Raw genomic sequence first — 24057 nt, 5'->3', positions numbered from 1 at the left:
ATTCCGGGACCTCCATGACTTCTGCTGCGGCTGGTGTGGCAGGCTTGGGGCCCACCTGAGCAGCTTGGGCGGCCCCCTGGGCCAGCCGCACTGGCCACTACGGGGGCAGTCTCAGTCCACTGCCGCCCCCCGCCCCCACAGCAGGAGGAGTTTGGGTGTAGGAGGGAGCTCAGGGATGGGGAATGGGGAACAGGAGGGGATGAAGGCTCTGGAAGGTGCTTACTTTGCCAGGGGACTTCCTGGAAGTTCCTCTGAGCTCCTAGATGGAGGTGTGGCCTGGACAATGGGAGCTGCAGACCAAGAGCTACCTGGCCACGCCTCCACCTTGGATCTGAGGAAGGGGAATGTCACTGCTTTCAGGGAAGCGTGGTGCAAGGTAGGGAGCCTGCCAGCCCCGCCAACTGTCCTGCCTCAGCACCACTGGCAGTCCCGGGGCATGCGGTGCTGCCCACCCCCCGAGCACCAGCGGGGATCCCAGGCCACCACCCCCAGCATCTATGTCACCCCCTGGGCCATCCCCCCAGGCTGCCTCCTCCCAAGATTTAGACAGGGGTATAGAGCAGAAGTTGTGAATTTCTGTTTACTGCCCTTGACCTGTCCATGACTTTTACTAAAAATACCCATGACTAAAATGTAGCCTTGATGATAAATTGGAGGGTTCAGAGAAGAGCCATGAGAATAATTAAAGGATTAGAAAACATACCTTATAGTGATAGACTCAAAGAGCTCAACCTATATGGCTTAACAAAGAGAAGGTTAAGGGGTGACTTGATCACAGTCTATAAGTACCTATGTGGGGAACAAATATTTAATAATGGTCACTTTAGTCTTGCAGAGAAACGCATAATATGGCCCAATGGCTGGAAATTAAAACTAGACAAATTCAGACTGGAAATAAGGTGTAAATTTTTAACCGGGAGGGTAATTAACCAGTGGAACAGTTTACTAAGGATTGTGGTGGATTCTCCATTACTGCCAATTTTAAAATCAAGATTGGAGGGTTTTCTAAAATCTCTGCTCTAGGAATTAATTTGGGGATGTTCTCTGGTCTGTGTTACACAGGATGTCAGGCTGGATGATCACAATGGTCCCTGCTGGCGTTGGACTCTCTGAATGTATGAATGTATGACCCATATGGGAATGCTGACTTTATAACCCTAGGGGTGTGTTAACTCGAGTGACCCCCGCCCCACCCAACTACATCCCTGGGATGAGTCAATCATGAGGGAGAGGGGCTATGTTGCAGACCATCCAGTTGCCATAACACCTTGCACCTGTGCTGGTGCCACGTGTATTGTGCAGACATCTGGAAGCATCTCATGGGTCCTACTGCCGCAATAAACAGAGTCGCTCTGTGAACACTGTGGGAGAGCTCGGCTCTCCTTTCTGACCCCCCGCCCACCAGTGGTGTTAGCTCAGCAACTCAGTCAAATGAATTGCTTCTGGTGCGGCATACTCCAGATTTCAGTGCACAGCCTTTCTTCCAACCAGTGGTGAGGCATGGATCCAACACAGAACAGAGCCTGTGTCAAACACTGTCCTTAGTGCAGAGGTCCGTTGAGAGAAATTTGGGGCTCCAATACATCATGTTTGCTGTGGCGCCTCTCTCCCATTTCTCCCCAGGTACAGACATTTTGGAGGGTCCCTGAACTCGGGTTCCCAGTACAATTGTCCCCCTCCCTTCTCAGCCCTTTCAGGTAACTCTCATTTTGGCTAGAAGAGGCTGGTGCAGGGCACAGGAGGTGGTGGGGCACATGTTGGCAGCAGCCTGTTGCTGTGAGAAAGCCGTACATGCTTTGCTAAGGAGAGTGCACTCACTGCATACAGAGCTTGAGCAGTGGTGGCAGCTGGGGCATCAATAGGTGATGAACCCCCATGCTGGCCAGTGGTTCTGGACGCTGGTCAGAGGGACTGTGGGGAGGGCTCATCCTATGTCAGGAAGCTCACCAGGTCCAGGCGCCCTTCAGCTACAGAGAATACCTCCTTCTCTGCATGGACAGTTATTTCTGCTCTTTAGAGTGATGGCCCTTGAGGCAGCAGTAGGGTTTGCTGTCCTGATCTCACTGGAGCAAGTCAGACAGGATCTGGGTCAATCCCTCCCTATCGAAAACAGGCAGGGGTCTGGATCCTGAAATTCCAAAATTAGTGGGATTTTTGAAAAGATCTGGCATCAGGTCAGCAGGGTGAACAGGTGAAATATGGTAGGACTAGTGCCCGCTAGTGGCTCACACACTAATGGAGTTGGGAACATTAGATGTATACAACACTAGAGAGGCTGTTACTGAATACCGCACCCAGCTCTGGAGTCCCCATCGCAACATGGGATTTGAAATGGGGGAAAGGGCTCTAGGAAAATGCACCAGAAAAATCTGAGGTCAGGAAAACAGCCTGTATAGTGAGATTAATGGAGCTCAGTCTGTTTAGTTTCTCAAAGAGAACGTTAAGGATGACTGAATCAAGATCTAGAAGTACCTATGTAAGGAAAAAGTTTCTGATTTTAGAGGGTCTTTAATCAGGCATAATGAGATCCAATGGCTGGAAGCTGAAATGAGTCACATTCAAATTGGCAATAAAGTGCAACTTTTTAACGGGGAGAGAATTAACTATCGGAATGACTCACCCAGGGATGGGGCAGATTCTCCATCTCTTGGAGCCTCTGCTGTGTGGTGAGGTATCTCTCCGACAGCTCTGCACCAGCTCAACCTGGCCCTCTGGGATAGTGGGACTCATGCGGAGCGGAGGAATAATGCCCCTGTGGCAGGGGCTCTGGATGCAGTTCTCCCACTTGGTGCTGCAGGAGATCAGGCTGCAGCAGGTCCCTTGGCCTTGACATCCATGAATTTCAATTCTCCTTAAAAAAATAACCTGAAAGGCCCCTATGAGGCTCCGTGGGGTACTTGGGCCTGACTGGGGGATGCTCTGTAGGAACAGGGCTCCTTTGGGCACTGGGGCCTGTCTGGGGGATGGATGCTCTGCAGGAATGGGGCTCTGTGGGCAGACTGCATTGGAGGGGAGAGTTGGTGACCTGGGGTGGCGGGGGAAAGATTTCTTTCCTTACAGTTTAAAACACTTTGGTGTGGGTTTGTTTTTGCCAACTTCTATTTACTTCAAAGTAAATTCTGCGCTTGGGAGCAGAACTCTCCTTGGGAAAGATCCCCCTTCCCCCTGCAACGGCCGGCTGAGGGAGCCTGCAGCTTGGAGCCCTCCAAGGAGCTCTCTCGTGCCCAGAGGGCTGGGTGTCCTGGGTATGGCTGAGTTAAAACTAGCAGAAAAGAGTAAAAAAATAACCCCAAACAACAACCCAAAGCAGCCCCCTATGTGGCAGAGATCCCCAGAGCCCCCACCTCTATATTCGAGAGCCCCCACTCCCTCTGTGCTCCAGTGCCCACCCCTGCAGTCCAGAGCCCCCATCCCCTTCAGTGCTGCCCAGAGCCTCCAGCTCTGTATTCCACAGACCCCACCCTCTCTGTGCTCCAGGTATCGCCTCCTATTCCAGAGCCCCCATCCCGCCTATGCTCCCCACAGCCCCACCCATATTCCCGAGCCCCTCATGCGCTCCCTAGAGCGCTCCCCAAAGCCCGCACCCTCCAGAGCCCCCAGTGCCATGGAAGAGCAGGAGCCCGGCGCTCACTGCCCCCCTCCCCACCCTCGGGTGGCGTTTTGCCTCGGGAGCGACTCGTTGCTCGGCCGGGGGCGGGCGCCTCACGCCTGCGGGCTCGTCTCAGCTCGGAGCCCGGGGAAGGAAGCCAAGCGGCGAGCCCGCGCGAGCTCGGGAGCCGGGAAACTACAGCTCCCAGCAGCTCCTGCTCCGGCTCCGGCTCGGGCCGAGTTTGGGGAAAGCATTCGTGGAATTCGTTTCCTGCGGCTTCCTGGCCGAGGCCGAGCCGCGGGATGGCGGGGCAGCCGCGGGCGGATGGCGGCGAGCGACCCCTGGGCAGCGGGGGCAGCCGGGCAGCCTGAGCAGCCCCCCAGTCTCGGGCGCGCCGGCCGGGCCATGGCCGAGCTCCTGCTTCGGAGAACGTTCTCCAGGCTGAGGAGCAAAGAGAAGCTTCCCGGGCCGAAGTCGGATGCGAAGCCGCGAGGTACCGCCGGGCTCGGCGGGCGGCGCTCGGGGCGCTGGCGGGGCAGGGCTGCGCGGCGGAGAGCCCCGGGGAGGCGCCCGCGTTCGGCTTTCCTGACCTGGAGGAGCGCGGGGCGGCTGCTCCGGCGTCGCTGCCCCCCGCGGAGCCGGGCTGCGGGCGCCCCGGGGCCAGGGGGGGCTCCCGGGCAGGGCGGCGCCAGCCGAGGGAAGGCGCTGGCTGTCGGGGCGCCGCTGCAGCCCGGGACTTGGCTCTCCGCGGAGACGGGCCCGGCCCGAGGATGCTCGGGGGAGCCGAGCAGGGGCTGAGCCAGCGGGGCTCCGAGGGCGCCTAGCGCGCCCCGTCCCAGCCGGTCCCCGTCGGCCCGCCCGGCGCTGGGGCTGCAGGGCCCCTCGCCACTGGGGGCGCCGGAGGAGCTGGGATCGGAGGGGCCGGGGGCGGCGCCCGAGCCCCCACAGTTGCCTCGCTCCTAAAAAGGCAGAAGGAGGGAGGGAGGGAGGGAATGCGGGGGGAGGGCTGGGAGGGGAAAGGGCAGGAGCCAGCCAGCGCCCCCACAGCCGCCAGCGGGAGCAAGAAGCCCCGGGCCTCCTGCTTCCCTGGGCAAAGCCAGACCCTTCCACCCCCGCGGGGAGGGCTCAGTCCCCTGCAGTCCCCGGCACGGGGCAGTCCGAGCTGCCTCCTCCCCACGGCGCTGGGCTTTGCTTGTGGTGCCCGCAATACTGTTTGTTTTAGCACAGACTCCAGCACCAAACTTGGCCCATCAGGAGTCAGGATCCCAGTTCGTGTGTCTGGGCTGCTATGGGTTGGCAGGTCTCTGTGCGCTGTGGCCTGGGGAGTGAGTGGGTAAGGAGGGGGATGAGTGGGTTTTGTCTGGGAGCTGTTGGGGGGGGGGGTCTGGGTGTGAGTGCCAAGGGGGTTCTGGGGGACATGGCCCAGCAGTGCTGGAGGCACTGAGCAAAGGTTGGGTGGTGGGGGCTGAGCGGATGAGTGGAGGAGGGGACATAGCGGAGGGATGGGGAGGCAAATAGCCAGGCCAAATCTCCCAGTGTGACAGAAGTCTTGTGTAACCCAGGACCTCTGGAGCTTAGTGCATGAACCTCTACTGCGTGAGCTAAAAGCCAGCTGGAAGTTAGCTAAGGCTGTAGAGCAGACTCATTAATCTCTCTCGCTAAGTAGTCTCAGTGCCACTGGATGGGACAGAACACCACACCCAGAAGCTGTGTGGGTTACATTTGCCCTATGCTGAGTGTCCCAAAGCCTCAGCTCCTGGAGTCCTGGGATTTGGGAAAATTGGCAGCTTTCATTAAAAAAAACAGGGAGTTTCTGGCCCTGGTGATGGGGAAGAAAGGCTGGAACCATGACCCCAAATGGACCCAACTCCAGGAGGCAATTGTTTCACCCCTGCATTGTCTGGCTGAGATGCTGCCATCAGTTTGGAGCCGATCTCGTAGTTTTGGGGCCAGACTCACTAAGCTTTGAGCCCTGGGGTTGGTGATGCTGTGGGGCGATGAGCTTGTTGTGAATCCAGATTGAATGTTTTTGTAATAGATCTGCTCTAGGAATTATTGTGAGTCTCCGGCCTGTGTTCTACAGGAAGTCAGACTAGGTGATCATACTGGTCCCTTCTGGTCATGGACTCTCTGAATGGGGTGGGGTTGGGGTGCCAGCCTTGTGGCCAGAGTTGTGATAATTGGGGCTGGATGGGAGCACTGGCCATGCAGGCAGGAAGCACAGACCGGGGCTGGGAGAGGCTGCGAAGGAAGAAGCAGTGGCCGGATGGATGGGTCAGGGGAGTGGCTGGCTCAGAGACAGGGACTAGATGATGGGCTTGAGCGACACCCCCAAGACAGAGGAAAGGGTGGGGGTGGTTTAGGAGGTGGGTTTGGGCCACAATGAGTCTCAGCTGGTGGCAGCACCCTGTCAAAGGGATCCAAGAGGGCTGGGAGGGGAGTGCAGTTGGTGGGAGGCAAATCTGTGTGTCACCAGCAGAGAAGAAAGTCAAAGCAGCTGAGGCCCCTGAGAGATGGGGCTAAGAATGGAGCTGGGAGGCACCCCCACCACAAGGGGAGGAGGAGAGTTCCCTGAGGATATATCGGAGAGGAAGGGGGAGCCAGGAGACAAGAGAGCGACACCAGCCTGACAGACAGGAATCAGATAGTCATAGCTAAAAAAGAAAAGGAGTACTTGTGGCACCTTAGAGACTAACAAATTTATTTGAGCATAAGCTTTTGTGAGCTACAGCTCACTTCATTGGATGCTTACCGATGTATGTAGCTCACGAAAGCTTATGCTCAAATAAATTTGTTAGTCTCTAAGGTGCCACAAGTACTCCTTTTCTTTTTGCGAATACAGACTAACATGGCTGCTACTCTGAAAATAGTCATAGCTAGGGCCCTACCAAATTCACGGTCCATTTTGGTCAATTTCACAGTCATAGGATTTTAAAAATCATAAATATGATTTCAGATATTTAAATCTGAAATTTAACAGTGTCGTATCAGTAGGAGTCCTGACCCAATTCTGAAGGCAGCAGCACAGAAGTGAGGGTGGCGTGATATGGTATTGCCACTCTTACTTCTGAGCTGCTGCTGGCAGGAGCTGCTGCTCTCTGGCCACCCCGCTCTGAGGACAGCATAGAAGTAAGGGTGGCAATACCGTGACCCCCCTACAATAACCATGCGACCCCCCCCCCACAACCCTCTTTTGAGTCAGGACCCCCATTTTGAGAAACGCTGGTCTCCCCCTGTGAAATCTATATAGTGTAGGGTGAAAGTGCACAAAAGGCCAGATTTCATGGGGGAGACCAAATTTCACAGTTTGTGATGTGTTTTTCACGGCCGTGAATTTGATAGGGCCGTAGTCCTAGCAGCTGTAGCTGACGGGGTTGTGCTGGACCAGGATATGTCACATGGCAATGGGGCCCAGTGCTGCCAGAGCACAGGCAGCACCTGAGGCCCCCAAGGGCCATAGCAAGAGCCGAGCTCGGCTGGAGCCAGTTCTGACCCCAGACACCTGGGCATGCAGTTGGGTCACTGCAACAAAACCAACCCCCTGTGAGTTTGGGCTCAGTAGGGAAAAGGCAAAACTCCATCCCCTCCACTCCCCATTTGGTAGCTCTGTGGCTGAGGCTGCCCCAGGGGATTGCCCCGGCACCTGACAGATGGACTGAAACTTTGCATCCTCGATCTGGGTGGGACAGAGTGCATGCTGCATGACGAGCTGTTGGTGTTACCGGGAATACCTGCAGGATGTTCCAGAGGGAAAGCCCATAGTGTGCACAGAGCCAGTGTGACGTATTCTTAGTGACCAAGGAGGCTGGAGATGCTTGCAAGAATTCTTCCCCTCCACCCACAAGGATCCAGTTTCTTTAATATTCAGAGGCAGGAATTGTTCATGCCAGAGCCAGCTCCCACCGAGACTGTGAGGACATGGCAAGGGGGTGAGAGAGTGACCCAGCAAGAAGCCTCTGACAGGAGTCCAGGACGAGTGGCTTCCTGCAGTCAGAGCAGGTGTAGGTTCCTGGTGAGTTTGTGGTGGAGAACAGCCTGCAATCCATGTTTTGGCAATTCCCTTTGCTAGGTCAGCTCCCAGAATTGTCCTGCCCTTGCTATGCAGCCTTGTGGTTCAGCAGAAAAGGCCATGCTGACAGCCAGGGGCCAAGGAAATGCATCCAGGTGGGCTGATTTGTCCTTAACAGGCTGCCTTCTGTGGGTGGTGATGGGAAATTGCAAATCTCCTGCAGAGTCCACCCAGGTCCAGTTGTCCACTGGTCCCATTCACTCTCTGCATGCAGCCACTGGGAGAAGGAAGATGCTCCCTGGACTGCCTGTCCTGCATGATGCAGGGAGTCCTCAGCTCTTTCCACCCATCACAGCTCACAGGAGCAGTACAGTCCCCACCAGGCCCTGTGTGGCCATGAGCAGTGCATGGGTGAGGAGGGGTTGCAAAGCGGAATGTGGGGTTCCCTCACCTGGAGGAGAGCTTGTGGCCATGGCATGGTTTGCCTGGCCTGAGGACGAGCACCTCTGAGGCACAGAACAGCCACGGTCTAGGCCTTCAGGGCTCCACGCTGGCACTCACCTCTGACCTAGCAGCATCCACAAGCCAGGCCTCCTGCCGCCTCCCATGGGCTGAGGCTGTGTCATGTCCTTGCTGCTGGTGCTTGGCCACAAGTACCCTTGGATGCCATCCTGGTGCACAGGCAGCCCTGCAGTTGTGCATCGGGGTATCACCTCCAGTGATCCTGGCCCATGTGAGGCAACAGTGGCCGGGGCAAAGGGCCAGTCTTTTGCCTATCCCTGTGTCCCTGCACTCTCAGCACAGGTGAGGGGGCACTCACCAGTGACTGCACGCCCCCTCCTCCAGACTCCAATCTGTGTTCCAAGTGTTTCCCTACAGATTAGCTCTCACGAGAGGCCACTGGGGTGAATCACTTGTCCAGCCACAAAGGGAACGGACGAAGGGCCGTGGGCCAGGGAGGGAAGGTCAGACTGGGCCCTGGTAGGCAAGGGTACAATGCTGCAGAGGAGGTGGCTCTAGCACCTGGAAGGATGGAATTGGGTTAGTAGTGGGGGGTGGCTGCTCAGAAGCGCTGCTGTGAGAGGCTGGCTGGCCTTGGGGATGAGGTGCTGGGCTGGGACTCTGGAGATCTGGGGGTGTCCTGCTGTTGGCTGGTTTGGGGCATTGGCGCAGTGGGGTCAGGAGGCAAGGAGCTGCCTCAAGGCAGGTAACTCTCCCTGCCACTGGGGAGTGTCCCTTAGCCAGCGCCCCCTGGCCCAACCTGAACCTGGGGCCCTGCCGTTCTCAGGAGCAAGTCTCTGGATCAACCCTGTGAGCAGAAAATTCGGGGCATTATTTCCTGTGCTGTCACCCCAGTCACATGGTGATGATTCTTTTCCCTGATTGACTGTTGGTCCTTGTGCCTCTGCAGGGCTAGTGGAGTCAACTCACAGGGGTGCCACCCAGTGGACCCAGCCCTGCTCCCCCCGGCCTCTCAGCAGACGCAGCAGCCCCGGCCCCACTCCCCCCGCCTTTCCCATCCCCCCGCAAAGACGCCCCACTCATCCCCCATGGTCCCAGACCCACTTCCCCCACTCCAGTGACTGTAGCCCTGCTCCAGGTCCACCCCCCACTCCACACTGACCCAATGGTCCCAGCCTTGCCTACCCCACTGAGTGGCCCAGCCCCGCTCCCGAGCCCCTCCCATTCCCATGAGAGGCCCCAGCTCCGATCCCCCTGACCCTACACAATACCTTCCAGAGGCGTCAACCCCATCGTCCCAGTCCTACCTGTTCCCCACCCATTCAGATCCAACGGCCACAGTCCCGCCTATCCCCCCGTGCAGACCCAGCTGCCCCCGCCCTCACCCGTCCCCTGTGTGGTCCCAATGGCTCCATCCTCACCCATCACCCCATGCCTCCCCCCACCCCAGTGGCCCCAGCTCCTCCCATCTCCCCATACAGATGCAGTGGCTCCAGGCCCGCCTGTCCCCTCTATGCAGACCAGCTCTGGTCTCCCTTCCCCCCATGCAGCCCCAGAACCCATCTCCCCCACCCCAGCTGCCCCCCCGCTCAGATCCAGCAGCCCCATTGCCCAGGAGCTCTGGGGGATTGAACCCTGGCTGGCATGGGTCCGCCCTTCTGCGGGATCCATGCTGGGTGTGGCCCACATACTGTCCTTTTTGTAGGGTCCTGGGCTCTAGGAGTCTGGGCCTCTCAAATGTGGGGATTCTGGGTCCGATTTTGACACCCTCATCAACCCCTCCAGCCAATGGCCGTTAAGCCATCCTCCTGCCACAGCAATTGGCCAGCCACCACTGCCCCCCTGTAAACCCACCCTTGGCTCCTTCTTGTTCTCCACTCCCCCCACTCTGGTCCCTTGTGATTCAACCGGCTTCATCCTGCCTCTCAGCTCCCCAGCATCTGTGGGTAGAGATCTCGCCCAGCTCCAGCAGGTGTGCCAAGAAATGGGGGTGTGTGGGTGTTGGGAGTGGGGTGCACATGTGTGTGGGAGGGGGAGACAGGTGTGCATGTGTGTGAGGAGCAGGGAGGATGTGGGGGGCAGCAGGGTGTGTGGGGGGACAGTAATGTGGTGCACATGTGTGTGGGAGGGGAGGGTAGCAAGGAGTGGGTCGGGGGAGCAAGGAGCGGAGAAGATGTGAGAGGCAGTGGTCTGTGGGGGGAGTGAGGAGTGGGGTGTGGTAGTGAGCGAGGAGCAGGCACGGTGTGAGGGTGTGTTGGGGAGGGTGACAAAGGGGGAAGGGATAGCTCAGTGGTTTGAGCATTGGCCTGCTAAACCTAGGGTTGTGAGCTCAATCCTTGAGGGGGCCATTTAGGGATCTGGGGAAAAAATTGGGTATTGGTCCTGCTTTAAGCAGGGGGTTGGACTAGATGATCTCCTGAGGTCCCTTCCAATCCTGATATTCTATGATAAGGGTGTCTGCGTGGGGGAGTGAGGAGTGGGGAAGATGTGAGGGGGCAGTGGGGTCTGTGTGTCAGGGGAGTGGGGAGTGTTGGCATGTGTAGGGGGAGCAGGGTGTGGATGGGGAGCAAGGAGCTGGGTGTGTGTGTGTAGAGGAACGGGATCAGTGTGGGGGTGTGTGGAGGAGCCACAATGTGAGGCCAGCAAGCAACAGGGTGTGTGTATGTGTTGGAAACGGGGAGTAGGGAGTGTGGGGTAGAGTAGGGGATGTGTGGGGGGAAATGAGGAGCATGGTGTATGTGAGTGGGGAGCAGGGTGTCTGTGAGTGGAGAGAGGGGTGCATGTGTGGGAGGAGCAGGGTGGCATGTAGATGGGGAGTAGAGTGCATGTGTGGGGGAAGCGGGGAGGATGTGAGTAGGGAGCAGGGTGCGTGTGGAGGGGAGTGGGGAGGATGTGCGTGTGAGGCGGGAGCGGGGTACATGTGAGGGGGAGTGGGGTGCATGTGGAGGGAGCAGGGTGTGTGTGTGGGGAGCAAGGGGTTGGCGGGGCAATGTGTGTGGGAGGCAGGGAGGGAGGAGTGGGAAGGAGGTATGGGGCAATGGAGTGTGCAGGGAAGAGGAGCAGGGTATGTGCGTTTGTAGGGAGGGAAACGAGTGGAGGTCTCCACTTCTCTGAAGTCCCACGTTTGGTGTGCCCATGTGATGCTGGTCTATGGGCTCGTTCCCAGGAGGAGGCTGTGGGAGGCAGGGGCTGTACATGGCGGGTGGGCCCCGTTCTGCAAAGGGCCCTGTGTCCCCACGCTGCAGGCCAGGCTAGGCCAGGCTGGGAGGAGGGAGTGCTGCTCTGACAGCCAGGCGGTAAACAACAGGAAATCCAACTTGGCAGGGGCTGTGAGCAGCTGTGTGTGCTGGGAGCTCCCCGCCTGCCTTGCCAGCGCTCCCACAGTGACGCCTCTGTCAGCCCTGCTGCACGGACTGAGGCAGCCAGGCCCAGGAGGCTGAGGGCCAGTGCTGAGGCTGTGGCGAAGGGCTTGGGGGAGGACTCCACTGTGCAAGGGTTGGGCTCAGGCCCCTGCAGGAAATAGCCCCCCTCGAGCAGAGGTCGCAGACAGCCCATCCCTCCCCTCAGCAATGCACACCCTGAGCAGGGAGTGTCCAGAGCTGCCTCCCCCATAACATAAAAACGTCCATGTTGGGTCGGACCAATGGTCCATCCAGCCCAGTGTCCGGTCTGAGCGGTTGGTGCCAGATGCTTCAGAGGAAAATGAACAGAACAGGGCAACTATCGAATGATCCATTCCTGTCATCCAGTCCTAGCTTCTGGCAAACAGAAGGTTAGAGACACAGGACAAGGGGTTGCATCCCTGCCCATCTTGGCTAATAGCCATTGATAGACGTATCCTCCATGAATTTATCTCATTCTTTTTTGAACCCAGTTATACTTTTGGCCTTCACAACACCCATAGCAATGAGTTCCACACGTTGACTGTGCATGGTGTGAAGTACTGCCTTATGTTAGTTTTAATCCTGCTGCCTATTAATTTCGTTGGATGACCCCTGGTTCTTCTCTTATGTGAAGGGGTCAATAATAGTTCTTTACTCACTTTCTCCTCACCATTCATGATTTTATAGACCTCTATCCCATCCCCCCTTAGTTGTCTCTTTTCTAAGGTGAACAGTCCAAGTCTTTTTAATCTCTTCTTGTCTGGAAGCTGTTTGATCCCCTTAATCATTTTGTTTTTTCATAGATTCTAAGACTAGAAGGGACCAGTGTGATCATCTAGCCTCACCTCCTGTATGACACAGGCCAGAGGACTTCCCCAAAACAATTTCCAAAGCAGATCTTTTAGAAAAACACCCAGTCTGATTTAAAAATTGTCAGTGATGGATAATCCACCACCCTTGGTAAAATTGTTCTGATGGTTAATAACTCTCACTGTTAAAAATCTACACCTTATTTTCCAGTCTGAATTTGTCTCGCTTCAACCTCCAGCCATTGGATCATGTTAGACATTTCTCTGCTACATTGAAGATCCCATTATTAAATATTTCTTTCCCATGTAAGTGCTCATAGACTGTGATCAAGTCACCCCTTAATCTTCTCTTTGTTAAGATAAATAAGCTCCTTGAGTCTATCAGTATTAGGCATATTTCTAATTCTTTAATCATGCTCATGGATCTTCTCTGAACCCTCTCCAGTTTATAAACATCTTTCATGAATTGTGGGCGCCAGAACTGGACACAGGATTCCAGCAGTGGTTGCACCAGTGCCAAATACAGAGGTAAAATAACCTCTCTGCTCCCACGTTAGATTCCTCAGTTTATGCAGCCCAGGATCACATTAGCTCTTTTGACCACAGTATCACAATGGGAGCGCATGTTCTGCTGATTATCCACCCTGACTCCCAAATCTTTTTCAGAGTCGCTGCTTCCCAGGCTAGAGCCCCCCGTCTTGTGAGTTTTACAATATTTGCTCCCAGATGTACACATTTATACTTAGCTGTATTAAAACACATATTGTTTTCTCGTGCCCAGTTTACCAAGTGATCTGAATCAGTGACCTTTTCATTACTTACCACTCCCCCAAATTTGTGTCATCTGTTGTCCTTCTCTGTACCTTTTCCAATTCTAATGTATGTTTTTGAGATGTGGTGACAAGGTGTGGGCGTACAATGGATTTATCCAATGGCATTATGATATTTACTGTCTTATTATCTATCCCTTTCCTAATGGTTCAAAATACTCTGTTCGCTTTTTTGACTGCTGCTGCACTTTGGGCAGATGTTTTCAGAGGACTATCCATGATGACTCCAAGATTTCTTTCTTAAGTGGTAACAGCTAATTTAGACACTGTCTCCCGCAGCAGTGCATGGCCACATCCCTATCCCATGGGTCATGCCCTCTCTCATACCACCTGTGCCAGCCTCAGCCCCTATCCCACAGGCCACACCTCCTCCCCTACAGCCCATAGCAGCCTCAGTCCACATGACCACACTCCAGTCCCATAGGCCATGCCCCATGCTTGTTCCTATACAACCCACACCAGTCACAACAGCACATTGCCATGTTCCCATCCCACACAACCCACACAAGCATCAGCCTGCATAGCCATACCCCCTCACCAACCCATACCAGCCTCAACCATACTCCTGTCCCTTTTCCATGAAACAAAAGTGTTGCCCTTTTTCTTCCTCAGTTAAGGGTGCCTGGGTATCTTTGCCTCCAAAACACAGTGGCTCAGCCCTTTGACGTCTACCTGCAGATAAGGTGTCTTCCCCCCCGCCCCCCCAGCTGCTTTGTTCTTCCTATTTAGTTTCTTTTGAAATTCTTACAATCCTTCATTTGCATTCAGTCCAGACTGGTGATAAGGCACCCACTGTGAAGCATACAATACTTAATTTATGTGCAAACTTCCAGATGGAGAAACATTTCTTGTTGGAGAGAAACCTATTCTTCTCCTTTGCTGGTGCCAAATCTCTAGACACAGTCTTGAGTATATTTTCAGTATATCTACATAACTCTTTACATAGTATCTGTAGGTATATTTCACAACGATATTATTGACCAGTGTGACACCAGCTTTTATTTGAGATCTCCCACAATATTCTTTGGTGAACCAGAATGTATACACCAGAATCAGGAGAGTCCAGTGACCCATCTGCACTCCTTTGTCAGTTGGCATTAAGAGGTTTGTGGTGTGGTGTACTAGGTGTGCACCACTGGGTGTGTGCTGGCTGTGGTGCATGTATATGTTGGGTACATACTGGCTGTGTGTGCACTGACTATGGTGTGTGTATGTATATGCTGGGTGGGCACTTGATGTATGCACTAGGTATGCACTAGGTATGGTGTGTGTGTGCACTGGGTATGTTCTGATATTAACCCTCAGCTCACATTTCCTGTTCCCCACAGAGCGTCCCTCAAGGATGCTGGACTCTCCCATGGAGTTGGAGCCAGTCCCTGGGCCAGAGCCAGCGTCTCATGACCACGATGGGAGCTGTCGGAGAGGGGCAGCCATCACCGTGTCCAGGAAGCAAAGCTGGGCCAGGTTCTCGTGTGGCATCCGGGATGTGCCATGTAGCTCTTACAGCAGGAAGGTGCCTGCCAGCCCCACGGCCTCCGCAGAGCTGCAGGATGAGGGTGAAGGGGTAGGGCCAGTTGCCTGTGGGCGAGAGACTGACGGGGACCCCCAGTGCCCTCTGCGGCCCCAGGAGCTGTTCTCACCCACCCACACAGGGGGGCCAGCCACTGAGGATGAGGCATGGCTTGTGGAGAGCCCCCCAGCCCCAGTGCCCCCCACCCCTCAGCCCAGCCTGGCCCTGGTGACCCCAGCCCCTCAGCCCAGCCTGGCCCCTGGTGATGAGGAGGCTGAGTCGATGTGCAGTTATGTGGAGCTCTGCGCCTCTGGCAGTGCTGTGAGGTGTGCCAGTCACGGCGCCTACTTGCAGAACCTGGAGAGGAGCAGCCGCCACTGGATCCTCTCCTCTGGCAAGGCCCAGGGCCCAGAGGAGTTGGCCCCCAGCACCAGCACAGAGTTGAAGGAAGTGGGCGCCGCGAGCAGCGAAGGGGAGATCTGGTACAACCCCATCCCTGAAGATGAGGACGTTGTGGGTGTCAGGCAAGGCACCGAGCCTGGCAGCTCCTGGAGGAAGTGGGGCAGTGGTACAGAGAGCCGGGAATCTGACAGGGACAAGGGCAGGCCCAGCAGGGCAGAGCCAAGTGATGAAGGGCCCCCCAGGAGCATCGCCAGGCAAGTGGAGAGCCCCAGCTCACAGAATGCACCTACCCCAGCTGGGCCAGTGGGCCGAGGCGAGGAGATGGGTGCCGGCAGGACACTGGCCTATGGTGAGGGGTGTGGTGCTAACAGGGTGTGTTCTGGGTTGAACAGCATGGCAGAAACATGAGACAGAGCTGCTTCCACGTGGCCCCACCATCTTCTGGTGGCAGCCTCACCCTGATCTCATGATCCCCTCCCCTCCCATGCCCCCCCGGCTGGTTCCCTAATCCCATGGGGCACCTGATCCCGTGGGGTCCCCCTCTTTCCACAGAGCCCCTCCCCAGGTCCCTGTCTCTGCATCCGCATCCCCACTGCAGCCTGGTTCCCTGTGTGGGATCAGCCACTCTCTCCATCCACAGCAAATCAGTCTTGGCTGCTCTGGGTCCCACAGGCCCTCCTTCCTGTAATGGCCCTTCCCTTCCATGCCCCAGATTAAGGGGCTCCCTTTTCCCATGCATGCCAGTGTCCACTGTGGCTGAGGTGCCCGTCTCATCAGGTCTCTCCCCCCAGGGAAGTTGCCGATTTCATGTTTGAGCGCGGCTGTGGGGTTGGCTGGTCCATCCCCCCCGCTGAGCCCCAGCATCTCCAAGAAGGGGCGCTCCCTGGGCAGGGTGAAGTCCCCGGGCACCGTGCGCCGCCTGTCCCTGAAGATGAAGAAGCTGCCTGAGCTGAGGAGGAAGCTGAGCCTGCGTAGTGCCCAACCCCGGGGGCAGGAGCCTGAGGGCAGTGCTAGCACCTCACCCACGGATGCCCGCAAGGAGCCGGGGAATGTAATCAGCCGCTACCACCTGGACAGCAGTGTGGCATCCCAGCAGGGCCCACACCGTGCCAAGGCAGCCAGCAAGGGCGGCTACCTGAGTGATGGTGACTCCCCTGAGCTGCTGGCCAAGGCGGACAAGCGTGCCTGTCCCGGGCCAGAGGGGCATGAGCCTGAGGCCAGGCTGGACGTGGATGCCTTCCAGCCCTACAGCTCCTTGGAACAGCCGCGCTGTGTGCAGCCCATCTCGGGCCTAGTCAGTGTTCACCTGTACGGTGTAGGGGACCTTAAGCCCCCAAAGGCTGAGTCCAGGGAGGTGTTCTGCGTCCTGCAGGTGGACACAGCCCCCAAGGCGCGCACGGCCCTGCTGCCCTGGACAGCCGCCTTCCTCAGCCTCAACCACACCTTCAACTTGGAACTGGAGGGCACCCGACACCTCAAGGTCATTGTCTTCTCCTGGGACCTGGCTACCTGCCGGAACCGTGTGTGCTGCCATGGCACCATTGTCTTGCCCCACGTCTTCAGAGGTAACGGGAGCAGCCAGTGAGATGGGGGCCTGGTGATGGGGAGAGGGCCTGAGAGGGGGCAGGCAGGGGGCAGTGCCCAATGGGGCTCAGATGTACAGGGCTCTCGGGGGCACATACAGATGGGCAGGGATCAGTGCCCCATGGGGTTCAGCTGGGCAGGACTCTGGGGGGCACATACAAATGGGCAGAAGGCAGGGTCCAATGGTGCTCAGATGGACAGAGCTGTGGGGGGGGGCATAGGGCAGAACTAAGGGGGGTCAGATGCTGTGGTTTCCCAGCTGGCCCTTGCTGACCGTCCACATCTTGCTCCAGTCTGACACATGCCGGTGCCCTCTGCTCTTCAGGGTGCAGGGCCCAGCAGTTGGCAGTGCGGCTGGAGCCACGTGGGCTGCTCTACTGCAAGCTGACATTGGTGGAGCAGTGGGACATGCCCAGCAGCCCCAGTGACCGGGAGCCACGGGTCTTTGGTGTGGAGCTGCGTCACTTGGTGGAAAGGGAGAACACTGCCACCAAGGTGCCGCTGCTGATCCAGAAATGTGTCTCCCAGATAGAGAAGCGGGGACTGAAGGTGAGTGGTGGGGGAGGCGACACTGAGGGAGCGGGCGCAGCAGGACACCTGGCGCTCCAGCCCCATGCCACGCAGCTAACATAAGCACAGCAGGTACATGGCGAGGAGTCAGTGAGCGCGGCTCCTGAGCAGGCAGGGTCCCAGCAGGCCATGGGTTCCGCGCTGTCTTCCCTCTTTGTAGCCCTGCCCCTTCCCCATGCTGCCCCTTGGGTCCTGGGACAAGTGGGGTGGGCTGGGCTCTCCCACTGACAGCACCTCCTGTGCCCAGATTGTAGGGCTTTACCGGCTGTGTGGCTCGGCGGCTGTGAAGAAGGAGCTGCGTGATGCCTTCGAGAGGGACAGTGCAGCCGTGACGCTCTCTGAACAGCTTTACCCAGACATCAACGTCATCACAGGTCAGTGCCCAGCCACTCCTCATCCCCATGCAGCAACAGCACAGCTCCTGGATTGCCCCCCGACACACATACTCTGGCAAGTCAGTAGGAGGCTCACTGCAACCCACTAGATCCCATTCTTCTCCCAGAGCAAGGTAAAGCACCCAGGAGTCCTGTCTCCTGACCCCCCACTCTAATCTGGTCCAACTAACTTGATACCTTTTTGTGATTAGGATACAAGTTGGCTGATAAAGGTAATAGTGTACATGTCATATACTTAGAGTTCTGCAAGGCATCTGACTTGGTACCCCCTGACATTTTGGTTAAAAAACTAGAATAATATCAATATAACAGCACACATTAAATGGATTAAAAAGTGGCTCACTGATAGATAAGTTTCAAAATGTAATTGTAAAGGGGGAATTGTCATCGAGCAGGTGTGGTTCCAGTGGTGTCCCACAGGGACTTGTTCTTGGCTCTATGATATTTAATGCTTTTATTAATGGCCTGGTGAAAGAAAACATAAAATCATCACTAATAAAGTTTGCAGATGACACAAAAGTTGGGGGAGTGGCAAATACTGAAGAAGGCAGGTCACTGATACAGAGTGATCTGGATCACTTGGTAAACAGCACAAGCAAACAATGTATGTATTAATTCAGCTAAATGTAAATGTATACATCAGGAACAAGGACGGTAGGCCACACTCACAGGATGGGGGGATGCTATCCTGGGAAGCAGGGACTCTGAAAAAAGATCTGGTAGTTGTCTTGGTGGATAATCAGCTGAACAGTGGCCAAAAGAGTCCTTGGATGCATAAAGAGGGGAATCTTGAGCAGGAGTAGAGAGGTTATTTTACCTCCGTATTCGGCACTGGTGCGACCCTGCTGGAATCTTGTGTCCAGTTCTGGGGCCCACAATTCAAGAAGGATGTTGATTAATTGGAGAGGGGTCAGAGAAGAGCCATGAGAATGACTGAAGGATTAGAAAATATGCCTTACAGAGCTAGACTTTAGGAGCTCAGTTTATTTAGCTTAACAAAGAGAAGGTTAATGGGTGACTTACACAGTCTATAAATACCTACATTTGAAAGAAATATTTAATAAGGGGATCTTCAATCTAGCAGAGAAAACTGTAACACCCATCCAATGGCTGGGAGTTGAAGCAGACTAATTCAGACTGGAAATAAGGCATATATTTTAATGGTGAGAGTAATTAACCATTTGAAAAAGGGTCGTGGTGGATTCTCCATCACTGATTTTTTAAATCAGATTGGATGGTTTTCTAAAAACTCTGCTCTTAGAATTATTTTGGGACGTTCTCTGGCCTGTTATACAGGAGGTCCGACTAAATGATCATAATGGTCCCTTCGGGTCTTAGGATCTCTGAACCCACTAGACCCCACTCCCCTTCTAGAGCTAGGGGTAGAACCAGAAGTCCTGACTCCTAGTCCCTCTGCTCTAGCCACTAGACCCCACTCGCCTCCCAGAGATAGAACCCAGAAGTCGGGGATCTCTGTGCCCTCCCTGTAGTTTCTATAGGCTGCTCAGTGCCATGAGTCCTGTGCCCTCCCTGCCATAGGACCCAGCAGAGACCAGTTTGGGAGAGGAGCCTGCCAAGGAGCTGACAGGAATTTGGCCTTTTCCTGCAGGGATCCTGAAGGACTATTTGCGGGAGCTGCCCACACCCCTCATCACCAAGACCCTTTACGAGGTGGTGTTGGAGGCCATGGCCCAGCGCCCGCCCCAAGACATGCTCACCAGGCAGAATGCGGAGGAGACGGTCGCTCTGCTGGACTGCCTGCCAGAGATTGAGAAGGTGAGTGCTTGCCTGTGGGCGGAGCAGGGGAGTGTGGGCAGGTAGGAAAGGAGACCTGGCTGTGGAGCCAAGCCACAGTGCCCTTGGAGCTGTCCCAGGGGCTGGTTGGTGCTGCTGCAACAATGTCACCATAGACTGGCACATCCCCATCTCCTAGGTGGGAGGCTGTGGTCAGCTGTGTCCCTGCCACACACATGGGGGCTGGGCACACCTGGCACTGCCACCAGCATGGAGCCAGCGCTGCCCCTGCTGTGCACATACGGGCTGGGCACACTTGGCACTGTCACCGGCACGGAGCCAGCGCTGCCCCTGCCACACACATGGGGGCTGGGCACATCTGGCGCTGCCACTGGCATGGAGCCAGTGCTGCCCCTGCTGCGCACGTGGGCTGCACATATCTGTGACAGCGCTGGATACATGGGGGCTGGGTACTCCCCTGGCACAGCCCCAGGCATGTAGCCAGTGCTGCTCACTGCAGGGACCTAAGATCCTGGGCAGCTTTCCAGGTTGGCTGCCCCTTGGGATCAAGGGATTTCACCACAGTGAGATCAGAGAAAATAGCAAGATTTGCAGATTTTACAGCCAGGAAGGACCATTAGATCATCCAGTCTGACATCCTGGGCAGCACTGGCCCTTACATGTCACCCAGTTACCCCCATGTTGTGTATTGAGCCCAGTAACTTATGTTTAAAGCATTTCCCAGCCTGGCCCCAACCTGGCTTTGGAGCCATCAAGAGATAGAGAATCCACCACTTTCCCTGGAGTTTGTTCCAGTGGTTCATCCCCATCCATGGTAAATACTTGTGCCCTGATTTCTAGTTTGAATTTGTCTGGCTTTAGCTTCCAGCCACCTAGGCTTCAGTGTCGGGCCGTCCCTCCTTCCCCCAGCTTCTCCGAGTCAGGTGCTTTCCCTCCAAGGAGCCTGGCAGCTGGGCACAGACTAAGGCTGTGACCTCTGAGGTACAAAAACCTGGGATTTCTGGGATGATCCTGAGCCCACGGAACTGGGTGGGTGGGGCAGGGCCAGGCCCTGGACTGACGCTCCCCTCTCTCCAGGCTACGCTGACCGTGCTGCTGGACCATCTCAGCTTGGTGGCCTCCTTCCACGACTTTAACCGCATGAACTCCCAGAACATTGCCGTGTGCTTCGGGCCAGTGCTGCTCAACCAGAATCAGGAGCCATGGCGCCAGAGGGCCCGCAGCTACGCCCACTGCGAGGAGATTGCCAGTGCTGTAGACTTCAAGAGGCACATTGAGGTGCTGCACTACCTGCTGCAGGCCTGGCCTGGTAAGTGCAGTTGAGAGGAGGGGCTGTGTGGCCGCAGGACTGCTGCGGGGTGGGGGACAGTGCCATCGGGGGGGCCTCCTGCAGGGTGGGGGAGAGCGCCGCCGGGGCCTGCTGCAGGGTGTGGGGAGAGCGTGCTGCGGGGGTCCTGCTGCGGGGTGGGGGAGAGCGCCACCGGGGGGGCCTCTTGCAGGGTGTGGGGAGAGCGTCGCCGGATGCCAGCTGCAGGGTGGGGATGGGCGGGGGGGGACAATGCGCCTCTGGGGGCCTGCTGCGGGGTGGGGGTGGGGAGAGCGTGCCGCCGGGAGCCTGCTGCGGGGTGGGGGTGGGGGTGGGGAGAGCGTGCTGCCCGGGCCCTGCTGCAGGGTGTGGGGAGAGAACACCTGCTGCGGGGTGGGGGTGTGGGGATCGCACCGGCAGGGGCCTGCTGCGGGGTGGGGGTGGGGAGAGCGTGCTGCCAGGGGCCTGCTGCAGGGTGATGGTGGGGATGAGGGGAGAGCATGCGACCGGGGGCCTGCTGCGGGGTGGGGGTGGGGAGAGCGTGCCGCCGGGGGCCTGCTGTGGGGTTGTGGGGGACAATGCGCCGCCGGGGGCCTGCTGCGGGGTGGGGGGAGTGTGCTCCGCAGGGGCTCCTCCCCTTGGGATTGCAGCCTCCGATTGGCCACTCTGGCTGCGGGAGCAGAGCACTGTGGTAATTGGGATCTGTCTCCCAGTCCCCTACAGGAAAGGGCGCGGTGTGGAGGGCCGGGAAAGAGCCCAGCCCACCTGCCTGCGGCAGAGACGCCATCCTGCACTGCGGCTGGATCTGATGGAGAGTGAGGTGGTGGCTCGTCACCGGCCCCGGGGCCTGGAGAGCCCCCCCACCAACCGCTACGCTGGGGAGTGGAGCGTGTGCAGCCAGGAGTACGGGCTGGTGGCCGGGCTGGGGCACGAGGTCAGCTACACCGAGGTGGCTGGCAGCGACAGTGAGAATGAGGTGCTGGACTTGCGGGAGGGGCTGGGTGGCCCCAGCCAGACAGTCTTCGTGGGGGACTTTGCCCTAGTCGACGACCCTGAGGCGCCCTTCAGCCCTCGCCTGAACCTGAAGGACTTCGATGCCCTCATCTTGGACCTAGAGCGAGAGCTCTCCAAGCAGATCAACGTGTGCCTGTGAATGGCCTGGCTGCTCCACCACAGTGCCTGGCTCCCCCTGCCCCTACGCTCCCTGGGACCGTCCACATCCCCTGCCGGGCTCCAGTGTCACCAAAACACGAGTCAGATGGTGGGAGCTGGGCACAGCCTGGGGCCTTGACACCAGCAGGGGAGGTGCCAGGCACCAGATGGTGGGGCTTCAGCTAAAGAATTTTAGGCTCCACACTCAGGAGCCTGGCCCAGCCCTGTAGCAGGCAATGACTCATGCCGTCAGCCTTAATCCAGCAACCTGCCCAGGAGCAGGGGCCCTGAGCAACAGGTACAGCGTACAGGAGGTGTTCTCATGCTCTCTCATGGGCTCCAGCACACTCTGCCCTCTGGGCTTGGAGCTCTGGAGAGACCAACACAGTGCACGCCTGGGCGTGGCCACCGAGCTCCCAGGAGCATGCGCCCAGGCTCCCAGTATTAATACGAACCCAGAGATTAAGCCAAAGCCATTTGGAGTGTGACCAAATTTGCGTAGCACTTGGCTCTTGCAGCCTTTTGATTTGCACAGCATGGATGGAGGCGTGGAGACACCAGGGCAGTGTGTGGCAGCCCACTGAGGTTGGGGTTCTGGGGCTGGAGAATGGATGAGGGGCTGAGCCAGCCAGGGGCTGCACTCAGGGTCACTCACTGCTGCAGTGTTTGTCACTGTCAGCCCTCTGTGGATGACATAGTAGCTCTGTCTGGCTACCGGGCAGCTTCACAGCCCTGTGTGACAGGCTGGGAGGAGCCTGGATCCTGGCATTCCCTTGGCCTGGCTCTCTGCCCTGGGGCAATACCATGTGCAGGGAGTGCACAGAGCAGGGGGAGCAGTGCCCTCCTTTCCTCTGCATTTCAGAAGCCAAAGAATCAGCCTCTGAGCCTGAGCCTGTCCCCTGGCTGGGCTGGAGCAGAAGTTTGTGGGTACTGCTTGTGTGACCCTGGAAGTGGGCTTCCCAGGCCATAGGAGGTGTGCCAATAGCAGCTTCTTTCAGGCTAGTCAGGAAGGCAGCTCCAGGCCCTGGGCGGGGCACAGGGGTGGGTCAGGAGCACTATGTACCTATCCCTCCCGTGGCATGTATTTCTGGTCAGCAGGGAGCCTTCCAGCCTCTCTAGGGGGCAACAGCCCTCCCAGCCCCCAAGGGTGATGAGTTTTGATGCCCCTTCTAGCATCCCAGGTGGAGCCTTCCTTGCAGGTGGGAGTTTGACTTGGTTCTCAGGAAGATGGGTGTCAGAGCTGCCCCAGGGCTCTGGCTGCAGTGGGCTCAGTCTGGTCTGCTGTGGGACTGGTCTTGCTGTCTGTGTTTTGATACACAGTGCCACCCTGTGTGCCACTTGGGTGGGGGCAGCCTTGGGCCAGGAGAGAACTAGGCCTAAGGCCTGTTCCTGGCCTCCCACCATCCCAGGCAAGGCGTCCCCCTGCATAGGGTTAGAGTATTGACAAGGGTCCCTGACCTCCATCATGTGTGCTCTGCTCCGGGGCTGCTTTACACAGAAGCCACAATCCACTGCACCCTGCCAGGGAGTAGGAGGGGCTGTGCCAGTCATGGCACCTCACTCTCAGCTTGCCATGGCATTAGTTAGTATCTTGGTGCCACATTTACATCCTCCCCCAACCTGACAATACTCCAGGCTCTTTACTCCAGGCTCCCTCAGCCTGGATGCTGCCCCCAATCCTGCTCGGCTGCAGCTCTTGGTGGAACAGTGAGGGGAGACTGGGCTGCAGCCCTGGGATCCCATGGCACGTGGACAGACCAGCATGAGGCAAGAGATTGGGGCCTGGAGTTCTTTGCGGCTGCTTCTCCATTACAGAGATGGGGAGGCTAGTGCAGAGGGTGCACCAAGGCCACTGGCTTCCATGCAGTGCAGCCTCCTTGGAAACTAGCAGACAGAGCTCCAAGCTGGGGCCCTGCTGGGTGGGTGCTCAGGGCTGGTAGGTGATTCCCTGGATGTGCCTTTCCCCATATGGATCCCATGAAAGTGCAACACATGGACAGACTGGCCCCAAGCTAAGCTCAAAGCATCATTTGCCCTCTCGTACCCAGGCCAGCTCTGGCATTTCCCTGGGTATTGCTGGGATACCTGATGCTGCTGTGCCTTACAGAGCCTGCACCTGCAGCACTGATTTCAGTGTGCCAGGTGCCCAGGCACAGCTGCCTGAGGGTGCTCACTGCAGGGCATCATGGAAATGCACCTAATCCCCCTGCACAACTTCCCTCCAGGAGAGGCCAGCTTTATTTATATTTCTTGCTTGTGTATGTATGGTGTAGGGGGTGTGTATACATGTTTGGGTATGTG

At 57.0% G+C, this 24057-nt stretch overlaps 1 protein-coding gene across 2 annotated transcripts; it reads left to right on the top strand.

The window, feature by feature from the left end:
- The first annotated feature begins 3735 nt into the window (after positions 1-3735).
- SYDE1 (synapse defective Rho GTPase homolog 1) lies at positions 3736-24057 on the top strand. 2 transcript variants are annotated; one of them, XM_038379408.2, is made up of 8 exons: positions 3736-4082; positions 14411-15343; positions 15786-16559; positions 16904-17127; positions 17396-17522; positions 19153-19319; positions 20376-20607; positions 21318-24057. In XM_038379408.2, exons 1-8 carry the CDS (start codon positions 3914-3916, stop codon positions 21755-21757), a joined length of 3066 nt encoding a protein of 1021 aa, XP_038235336.1. In that variant the 5' UTR covers positions 3736-3913; the 3' UTR covers positions 21758-24057. The 2 variants fall into 2 exon arrangements, with proteins under 2 accessions (XP_038235336.1, XP_038235337.1); XM_038379409.2 differs by lacking the exon at positions 3736-4082 and adding an exon at positions 4691-4922 and having other exon boundaries at positions 21318-24051.

Source organism: Dermochelys coriacea, chromosome 20 (genome assembly GCF_009764565.3).
Source record: "Dermochelys coriacea isolate rDerCor1 chromosome 20, rDerCor1.pri.v4, whole genome shotgun sequence".
NCBI lineage: Eukaryota > Metazoa > Chordata > Testudines > Dermochelyidae > Dermochelys > Dermochelys coriacea.
The sequence above is the reverse complement of the archived record's forward strand: the minus strand, read 5'-3'. Positions and strand labels throughout refer to the sequence as shown.